This window comes from Phodopus roborovskii, unplaced genomic scaffold (genome assembly GCF_943737965.1).
Source record: "Phodopus roborovskii unplaced genomic scaffold, PHOROB, whole genome shotgun sequence".
Taxonomy (NCBI): domain Eukaryota; kingdom Metazoa; phylum Chordata; class Mammalia; order Rodentia; family Cricetidae; genus Phodopus; species Phodopus roborovskii.
In genome coordinates, this window is record NW_026125281.1 from 612,783 (window position 1) to 623,535 (window position 10,753).

The 10,753-nt window shown below is 45.1% G+C and overlaps 1 protein-coding gene across 1 annotated transcript; it reads right to left on the reverse strand.

The window, feature by feature from the left end:
* Positions 1-993: 993 nt before the first annotated feature.
* Eloc (elongin C) lies at positions 994-10,239 on the reverse strand. Its single transcript, XM_051196476.1, has 4 exons — positions 10,217-10,239; positions 4,281-4,333; positions 2,446-2,589; positions 994-1,226 (listed from the first exon to the last, which is right to left on the reverse strand). Exons 2-4 carry the CDS (start codon positions 4,282-4,284, stop codon positions 1,036-1,038), a joined length of 339 nt encoding a protein of 112 aa, XP_051052433.1. The 5' UTR covers positions 4,285-4,333; positions 10,217-10,239; the 3' UTR covers positions 994-1,035.
* Positions 10,240-10,753: the final 514 nt, after the last annotated feature.

Below are 10,753 nucleotides of genomic sequence, written 5' to 3' on the forward strand. Positions count from 1 at the left end.
ATTGACTGGAACATACGCTGGAGGAGAGTAGCTAGCTAAGTGCACTACAGGGTTCGTATCACAACCCTCACTCCTTATTTTACAACATTCCAATAATGTGGGAAGACTGGAAGGACTCAGAATATCTAGATTCTAAGTTTAGAGCGAGTTCATGAAGTATAGTAGGATACATCTCAACACATACAAGGGTAATCCTCAGGGACCATTAAAAAGGAAAATGTAAGGGAGCCTGGAGGCCAGAGAACTCATGCTTCAGACTGTTCAAAACGCAGACAATGCACAGGGACTCTTAAATCATCATTTACTAGGCTAGATGCTACAGTGCAAACAGCTATTCTTCCAAAACTTGTACCTGGTAATCTTCCAAAATTGCTTTTAAATAAAGTCCTTAAATTGTAGCAATAAAACACAGGATACAATTAAACAATACTGTAGTTTATCAAAAAACACATAAGAAATTTCAACTCTGAGTTACAAAAATGAAGGTTCGGCTAAGTTATAAACATGTTTTCCAGGTAATTATTTGCATAACTAGTAATGCTCAGTGGCTATAAGAACTGGTTCTTTAATAACATTGAAAACATAAAAATACTTAGCCCTGTATTACCTGTAGAATTCCCAGGATTTGCTATAATTTTTTTCCCTAGGCAGGGTTTCTCTGTAGCTTTATAGCCTGTCCTGGAACTTGCTCTATAGACCAGGCTGGCCTCAAACTCAGTGCTAGGATTAAAGGCGTGTGCCACCACCACCACCTGGCTATATTACATATAATTTTAAAGGTCACATCCAAAGGAGAAAACAAACCACCTACAAACTGGCATTATTATTTTATTTCTTGGCTTGTGAACGCCCTTAATTTGTTGATGTAGCAAACAAATTTCAACTCTGCTATATGCAAATGACAGAAGGAATCTGCTCAGCAATTAACTTTAGAGTTCAATTTCATACAGGCAACATGCTATGTGAAAAAAATTACTAGCTGAACTACAGGTATTAAATACTGAAAAATTAACAGTTTATTATAATTTATTTTATTTAACAATCTAGGAAGTTGGCAGCCATCAGCAGTTCCAGTGCAATCTCAGGCGCAATTGGGAACTCAGGAATCTCTGTGGAGCTGTTAGTGTAGCGGACCTTGTAGGTGAAATACATGCATACTTTGGAGAGCACGTGCGAAGGGATCTCTCTAAAATTGACCTCATTGGTTTCATTCTCAGCAAACTGCCCTGAAAAACAAAAGGGTATGTATGTTATGACCTGTATAGTGCCTCTTCTTGTTCAAGGAAATCTTGAACTACCTCAAAAAGATAGGGTCTTTCAGTCAAATTATGTTAAACAAGGTCTCTAGGACAGAAAGAATGGCATCCCCAGCAAGAGACATACACATAGAAACAACTCCAAGACAGAAAAGGGCGCATGAAGACAGTTATTCAAAGACAAGTAGAATAATCAATACTGCCTGTCTCTGCCTCCTGATTGCTGGGATCAAGGTGTGGGTACCAACCACCCATAGAATTATTTTAGATGTCTAACACTAGCATTGCATATATACAAAAGGCATTTCTCATCAAAAAAATGTTTTAGAGAATGAAACATTTATTTTACTTTATGGTAATTATTTGGTGTTTCAAGACAGATCTCTAACTAGGAAATCTGCCAGATATAAGTTTACTTAAGGAAAGAAATCCCCATCATGGTATTTTACAAAGTGGAGAACTGGTGTACTGTCAATAAAAATATATGAAATGATGGTCCCCCAGCAGAAACACCTTGGTGGCTCCTCCAAAACACAATAGTCACAGCCCCACAGTATTAGTGTTTCAAACAGACATGTATATATTGTGCTTGTGTTCATAGCAGCACCATGTATGATAGCTAAAAGGAAACAAAATGTTCAACTGTAAAGAGCAGATAAACACACTGTAGCATATTTCTAACAAGAGTACTAGATGGCTCCAATACCATGTACATGGAAAGAATGAAGACAGAGGGTCAAATACTGCATGGATTACAAACAAGAGGGAAAACAAAGTAGACTACACACAGATAAAGCTGAAATGTTGGGGAGTGGGGGGGGAGGGGTGGCAAGGAGAGAGGAGGATTTTAGGGAGGTGCTAAGTCGATGTGTGAGGGGGTGGTGCATTTATTTAGAGGCCAGTTGGCTTTGTATTCACTCTCCTTTCCCCCAATGCTTGCTAAGATAACAGGTACCTGGGTTTGTATGAATGACATGGACATTTATTTATATGAATGACTCAGGTCCATATCCCCTTTAAGGCAGCATCTCACTATGCTGCCCAGGCTGGTCTAGAGCTCCTAGACTAGAAACAATCCTCCCTAATCTCAATGTAGCTGGGACTAGAGGCATGTACCACTGCACCTGCTTCCTCCTCCTTCAAATGCTGTGTCCATTAAAGTACATAAGAGAAACACTGCATTACCTACCTGGTCCACTCAACATGGCTTTTATTGTTCCTGATGTTAAAGCATGTTCTCTTTTTACAATAAACTCATGGCCATCAGAGGATATTAACTTGACATACATGGCATCAGGCCCCTCACAGCCTCCATAGGTTTTCTCCTCTCCATCTGAAACAAAGCAGTGAAATACATTCTAACCAACAGGCTACCTGGGGTTACACTTTGCAGCGAAGCAAATTCGTAGCATGTGATGCCCTGAGTTTGACTGGCAAGCATGGAAAAGGGTGGGGGAAGAAAAATCACACCAGAGGTTGTGGAGTGGGTGTAGATACCACTCTACCACTGACTCAGTTGCCTGATCCTTGGAAACCAAGTCCTTTACACACTTAGCCACCTACCTCTCCAGCCGCTGACAATATAACTCTTAGGTTACATTGTTAGCCTGTTCTACAGAACTTGTTCTAGGAGAGCCAGAGCTACAGAGAAACCCGGTCTCAGAAAATAAAGCTAGCATTATTTTGACCAGCAGGATGGCTCATGCCTCTAATACTCAAAGGCTGGAAAGGCACGCTAGCTGCTCTTTCATAAGACTTGGGTTCAGGAGGACCCAAAACCACCTGTAAACCCAGTTCCAGGGAACCTGACTGCTACCCAGTGAAAACACCTATGCCACCTACTATGAAGTTCAATTTATGTTTCTAATATTTTTACATGCTGTAAAGCCTGACTTTGATTGTCTAGTTGACTAGACTGGGAAATGCCTAGTGAAACCCACCTGTTAGTATACTGTGTCTGTGAGAGTGCTAAGCTGCTATGCCCAGGTAGATCAAGGAAGGGTCTCTGCTCTGATGAACAGGTTAAGCTACTGGAAGGTGGTGGTGCAGTGTGGAAGGTAGACTTTAACAGGCAAGTGTAGGTAGCAAGAATGTACACTGGGCCAAGCAGTGGTGGTGCACGCCTTTAATCCCAGCACTGGGGAGGCAGAGGCAGGCTGATCTACAGAGCTAGTAGTTCCAGGACAGGCTCCGAAGCCAGAGACTCCCTGTCTTAGAAAAAGATGTGGGAGCCCTGTCTGTCCTCCAGTTTTGGCTGCACCTTCTGCAGAGTAACAGCTGAGCAGCTCTGCCCTAGCACATACTCTGTTATGAATCAAAACCTGAAACTGAGCAGGTATTTATCTGATCATAGGGTCAGGAAATAACAGAACTAAACTAAACATTCTGTATATGTAGTCTCCTTTATTTGAGAAGGGTTTCTGTGTGGTTCTGGTTGTCTTGGAATTCACTCTTTAGACCAGGCTGGCCTTGACCTCACCAAGATCCACCCGCCTCTTCCTCCTGAGTGCTGGGATTAAAGGTGTGTGCTACCACTGCCCAGAGTAAAAGTCTCATTATTAAGGTACTACAAATTTTAGGTGACACAATGCTGTTACTGTAAGCTGACCAGAACAAGTGCGAACTCACGGAGCCCAGTCTGATAGCTGGGGAACCAACATAGGTCCAAAGCAGGCCCCCTGAATGTGGGTGTCAGCTAGGAGGACAGTGTCTATGGGGTCTGTCAGTGGAACCAGGGTATCCCTAGTTCCTGAACAAGACTTCGGGACCCCATTTCCCATGGAGAGATATTCCTTTAGCCTAGGTCCTACCTCAAATGACAGATTTTGATGATCCCTCATGGAAGGCCTCACTCACCCGGGGGAGTGGATGGGGGACCAGAGGGAGTTATGGGAGGGAGCGGGAATTAGGATTGATATGTAAAATAAGATTGTTTCTAATTTAAATAAAATGTATACAAAATTAGCTGAGAGAAAAAATAAGCTCCCACTATTTGAAACACAAAATTACCACTGTATAACTTACCCATTATGTTCTTTCAAAATCCTACTTGATCCCACAGGAACTTTAGTAGTTTCCTAAAATGTAACAAAAGCAGGCAAAGATTAATGTTGCATTCGTATTTCCCACACATTATTATTTATTGTGTGTTCTTGGTGTTAATGATTTGGAGACTCCTTATGGAAGGCACCAAAATGCTGTGAACTTGACCAGCTAGCACCTCTACATTTCAGAAAGATCATTAATAACCACTAAGACTGTCTGTCAAGGATAGCAGTATAGCTCAGTGGTAGTGTGTGCATGAATCTACCTACCACTGGGGTCAGGCCGTGGTGGCCTAGCCTTTAATCCCAGCATTCAAGAAGCAGAGGCAGGGGGATCTGTTTGAGAACAGCCAGGACTATTATAGAGAAAACCATTGTCTCAAAAAAAACCAAACCGAAGCAAAGGGCAGCTGATCACAGTAGCAGGAGTACTGCTACTTAGACAGGCTGGTCTGTAGAGGGAAACGTTCAAGCCCAAAGTTTGTAGAGTCTGTGTGACAGAGCACTTGCATCTCAGTCATCAATATTGTGCGTCAAGTGCTGCTGCTGAGGCAGAAGGTGTACAGTGACAGGACAAGAATAAAGGAATAAGAAATGCTTCACACACATAAACTGCGGGCCCAGTCTAAGTTCTTTAATATTGTACCTGTTACACCTGACAGTGGCATTAAGCAGCTGACGTGAACCTCTAGCTACTTAACAGAATGAACTTTACACTGAATCAGGCACACTGACTTCAGTCGTAGCATTTCAATAATGCTTAGTAATGGACAGACTGACATTCATGTCAACGGAGTGGGGGAGGGGATACAGAAAACTGTACCCTGCAATATACACTCAGCAAATACTTGAAAGGTTATGTAATATATAGCCAATGGCAGGAAGAAGAATAAGACTTGTTCGCTAATTACACAAATATTTGTATATTTGTCTTACCCTTCCATGCCTTCTGCACATAGCACACTAAAGTTCTACATTTAACAACGAGAAGGTTAAATAATAAAAACCTGCACCATGCCAGGCATTGGTGGTGCATACTTTTGATCCCAGCAGTCAGAGGCAGAGGCAGGAGATCTGTGATTGAGACCAGCCTGGTCTACAGAGTCAGTTCCAGGACAGGCTCCAAAGCCAGAGAAACCATCTGGAAAAACCTGTGCCAGGCAATGGTGGCAAACTCCTTTGATCCCAGCACTCAGGAGGCAGAGGCAAGCGGGATCTGTTAGTTCAAAGCCAGCCCAGTATACAGGACAATTCCAGAACAGCCAGAGCTAAAAAGACCCTGTCTGGAAAAACAAGACACAAACCAAACAAAAAATCTTGGTGGTAGGGATCTGGAGATATGGTTCAACAGTAAGCAGGACCACTGGCTGCTCTTCCAGGAGTCAGGTTCAATTCCTAGCACCCACATGGCAGCCTTTTGGCCTGTACACCTAAAGGGTTCCACTTTCGTGTCCTCAGGTGTTTTGCCTGTATATATGCCCATGCACCACGTGCATGCCGTGTCCTGGGAATTGAACTCAAGTCTTCGGGAACAAAAGCTAGTGTTCTTAACAACCAAGCCATCTCTCTAGCTGCTAACTGGAAAAGTATCTACAAAGGTACTTTTTTTTCCCAGTAATTTCAATAATTGGTACCATTTCTAAATGAGATAAAGCAGAGTAAAAGATAATAAAAATAACTTAAGGGCTTACTGATGATCATGGCAGTAATTACCTTTCAGGTAGATCATTTTCTTTAAAAATAAACCTCCCACAAGAGTATCACTCCTCTAGAGATTAGGAAATATGTACTTCTATATTTTAAAGCCCAGTAGACTTTACAATTATTCCCTCCCTCTTGGTCACAGTCCCCCCCACCCCAACCCAATAAGGTTCCTCTGTGCAGCTGGACCAGGAAGGCCTTGAACGAAGACCTGCCAGCCTCTGCTTCCAAGTGCTGGAGTTAAATGCATGCCATGCCCATCTTTAACTTGGTCATTGATATAAGAGTAGTCCTTCAGGTGAATTTAGGTGAATTTCTACTTCTAGAATTTGATGCTATGAATTCTTAAATGCTATCAGTTCTAAAATTAAAACATACTCCATATCACTTTGTAATAAAAGGCAGTTGAAAATTTCAAGCCATCATTTTCTGTTTATATTCTTTCGTATGTAAACTTTAAAAAATCTGTTAGAAAGTCTTGAAGGACAAGAATTCTCTCGATATCTAATCTCCATAGAACACCTAGGTTGTTTTGTTTATTTAACCAGCAGTAGCTAAGCAACCATACAAAGCCTCATCTGGGAAAGCCTTTGGGAAACAATTTCTCTACTACAGATGTAATGGAGTTCTACCACCACCATCAACATTATTCAAAAAGCTCTTTGAAATAATCTTGTATTTTTTATTTGCCTGTGTTTTGCCTGCAAAATATGTGTGTGTATGTATATACATATATATGGAATGCATGCATGCCTGGTACCCTGACATATGGAACTCAGGTCCTTTGCAAGAGCAGCCAGCATTCTTAATCATTGAATTCTCTAGCTTCAAGCTCCTATCTTAAGTAGATCCTTAAAATGATGATTAAGTATAACTCATCAATCCAGGAACTCAAATTTGGAGAAAAAAACTCAGTCTTATAGTATATATATTAGTCAAAGCTGGGTGTGCTGGTATAACCTATAACCCCAGAACTCAGGATGTTGGGGCAGGAGAACCCTGAGTTTGAGGCCAATCAAACCAAACCATCACTACCAATAAAAACACCAGATACATTGCCAATAAAACTCTTTTGGTAAGTAGATGTAATTTGTGATTTAAGGAAAGCATCAGGCAAGAGAAAGACTCCATGTGACAGGGTTTAGGAAGAGGGGCTTTTATCAGGGAAGAGATCATAAAGAGGGAGAAGGTGAGGCAGGGGAAGCTGGGGGAGAGGAGGCACTGGGATTGGAATGTAAAGAATGGATGAATTAAAGAGAAAGGGAAGGGGGGTGGGTGGGAGACCAGCCTCCAGAGATAGAAGCAGGAGAGGGGAGGAGAGGGAGAAGGGTGGGCAGGAGAGGATGGGAGGTGGGCAGGGCCCCTTTAAAAGGGAACATGGTGAACCTGCACAGGTGATGCTCTCAGTGGCTGCAGCTGAGGGCGTATCCTGTCAGGACCCCAAGGACAGACCAGTACAGATCTTACCCAGAGGTAACTGTCCAAATCTTCAACAGAACATATGTTAAGTGTTTGTTCTGGGGGGATTGATGGAGGTATTTCACTAAATTGAAAGTTGAGTGATCCAAGTAATCAATTCTGGGAGCTATACAAGAGTAACAAGTATGCAAGAGTGTTGTTGAAAACCGCTTGTTAAGAAATTCACTCAAATCACAAATACTGTACTAAGGACATATCCTAGGTACTGGATCCTAACTAAGCTCATGGAAAATACGGTAGGGTCAGGGCCAGCTTTTTTGGGGGGTGTTGAGGAAAACCCTAGCTCTGGAGATGGAAGCAGCATTACCAAGAGTCACCAGGCCAGCTAGGACTACAGACAAGACTATCTCAACCACAGGGACCACCTCCACCAGAAGGCTGTGCAGGCATAAATATACCAGGAAACCAAACCAAAACAATGGTAGGGTGGTAGCTCTGTGGGGAAGAAACTATGGTAGGCAGGGACTGAGGACAAGGGAAAGGTTATATTCCTAGCTCTAACCCTAACACTTGACAGAGGCAGAGGAAGCGAGGCATGGATGTCTGGGCCAAGAACCCATAGCAATAACTCTTTAAAGGGGAAATAACAAGAGAATGATATAGCTGGAGAGGTGGCTCAACAGATACAGCACACTGCTTTTGCAGAGAATCTGAGTTTGTCTCAGAATCTGTATCTGTTGGCTCCAGGGGTGGGATATTCTGACCTCTGAAGGCCAAAGTACTTATCTAGGTCTAGGATGTCCCTAGGATTGATCACCAATAATGCCCCAACAAAACAAAACCAAGAACAAATCTTTGTCCTCATTGTACCTGCATCTACACAGCACATACCCTGTCTACTCTTATTAGAGCCATCTTTTCTGCTGTCCCTCCTTGTCACACTCCTCACCCTTTCTTCTGTGCCGGAATCCAAACCAGCACCTCACAAATGCTAGGCACTTAGGTAATCCTATCGCTGAGCAAGAGATTAAAGGCGTGTGACACCACCCTACGCTTATCTTGGCTGTCTTAAATCAGAGTTGTCAAACTCAACACACCTGTGTCTAGTTCAAGCTAATTGTATTGTAACTACTAAAAAAAGCTACCATTTGTAGCTGTAGTGGATATACCCTTAATCCTAGCACCTGGAGGCAGAGGCAGGTGGATCTGAGTTTGAGGCTAGACTAATCTACAAACTGCCAGTTTTGGAGGGGGAAAGCTTCCACACTTCCCACCATCTTGTCATGTAAGGCATGCATATTCATGTTTCTGCATAAGTACACAAGAGCTTTACAGTCTGTATTACACTCCCTGGCCACCCTCATCTCATTTTCTTACTTTCCTTCAGTATGTTCCAAACATTTGTCTCCTTGATATTTCCTGACTGGGTCTCACATTTTAAGCTCTTTGCATTTGCAGTATGAAGTTCTTTTCCTTTAAAGTCTCCCTTATGTTTCTAGCTCAAACATCAAATCCTGACCACTGTTCTTGCTGTCTTTTTTATTAAATTGAAGAGGTTAACCCTAGCCCATTGAAGGAGGGGAGCAGGCATGTAGGACCACTTTTTTTTTGGCTTCTCTAACAGGTCTGGCTGTACTAGAACAAGCTCTGTAGACCAGGTTGGTCTTGAACTCAGCTATCCACCTGTCTCTGCCTCACGAGTGCTGGTATTAAGGGCGTATGCCACCTCTACCCAAATGGGCCACACCCTTAATAAACACTTTGTAAGCAAAGTGATCTGAGACCAACCAGGCTTACATAAAGACTTCTGTGATGTCCCTCGTTGGTGGTGCACACTTTTAATCCCAGCGCTATGGAGGCAGAAGAGGATCTCCATGAGTTCAAGGCCAGCCTGGTCTACAGAGCTAGCTCCATGACAGGCTCCAAAGCAAGAGAAACCCTGTCTCCAAAAACCAAAACAAAGACCCATGACTTCTAAGTGACATCAGGTATTTACATTTACCAATTTGGATCAGAAAACGAAATTTAATTTGGGGATTAAAACGCAGATGCGGTAGTTTGAACCAAGTTGCAAAAAACTATTTCCATTGCTTTCTGGGCTGAAAAGTTCGGCGCAAGAATGCTTGCACCAAATGACACACAACCTTCAAGCCCCCAAAACTAGAGATCTCAGTTCCTTACTGGACAATTAATGGACACTGTTACTTGGCAGTAAACACTTCCCTTCCAGACAAAACGCAGACAGATGCACAAATGCCCCAACCCACCCAGTCAGGCAGGCAGAGATCACCCAAGTCGCTCGCCCAGAACGTAAACTTTTCCTCGGGGTCCTACAGCTGAAAAGGGGCTAGGTAGAGCTCTCTCCTACGATCGGCGACAGACTTCCACAGCCAAACAAATGTGATCGCACACGGGAGGGGGAGCGGCGGGCCGGGCTGCCTTGCATGCTCTTAACTCCACCCTCCCCGCGCTCGGCCGGGAGCAGGCCCCGCTCGCCCCCACCTCCTGCCCGGCCTCCGCTGTCCAAACCCCGAACCCGACTGGGCTACTCCGGGCCCCGCCAATCGTCTCCCGCCTCGCATAACCAGGAGCCGGGGAGAGATAGGGGACGGGGGGTGGGGTGGGGAGGCCGGGGAGCAGCTCGGCCAGAGCTTCCGTCCCCAGCCGGCCCCGACGAGATGCGCGGGGCCCGGGGCTGTGGCCGAGGCGCCCGGCCGCGGCTGCCCCAGCTCCCCGGCGGGATGGAGCCCGCTCCCCGGCCCCGCCCCGCCCCGCCCGGCCCGGCCCGGCACTCACCAGCCAGCCCCGCAGCCGCCGCAGCCGCGTCCCCACGCACCGCCACAGCCCCTACTCAGGGCCGCCCCCCACCCCCAGCTGCCTACCCCTTGGGCTTCCGGGGCACGGGACGGGGTCACTTCCGCCGCATCACAGCCGCCGTCTGCGGAGCGCGGGAGTCGGGTCGAGGCGCAGGCGCAGACGAGTCCCGGCGGGAGCCTGCGTGCCAGGCGGAGTGCGGCGTGTGCTGGCTCTCCCGGAGCGCAGGCCGATTTAAGAGAGAGCGTTAGCACCGCCCAGCCAATGAGCTACTAGGGCTTCCGCCGCGCTTCCCACTGTGCAGCAGCGCCGCTTTCCTGATCCCATTTCTGCCCAGGAGGGGACGGGAACGCCCGGCGAGGGCAGCGATGCATTCTGGGAGATGTAGTTTCTTGCCAAGTTACGGTTTTTGTTTTTTTTGTTTTTATTGGTTTTTTTTTTGTTTGTTTGTTTGACCCGACGTGATGTTGCATCTTGGGACTTGTGGTTTTCCGTGTAGAATGTTGAAAAGTTGGTGGC

Excerpts from the sequence above, each read along its gene's own strand:
- Eloc (XM_051196476.1), bottom strand. Across the intron at positions 1,227-2,445 it reads AGCCATGTTGAGTGGACCAG|GGCAGTTTGCTGAGAATGAA; the intron begins GTAGGTAATGCA and ends TTTGTTTTTCAG.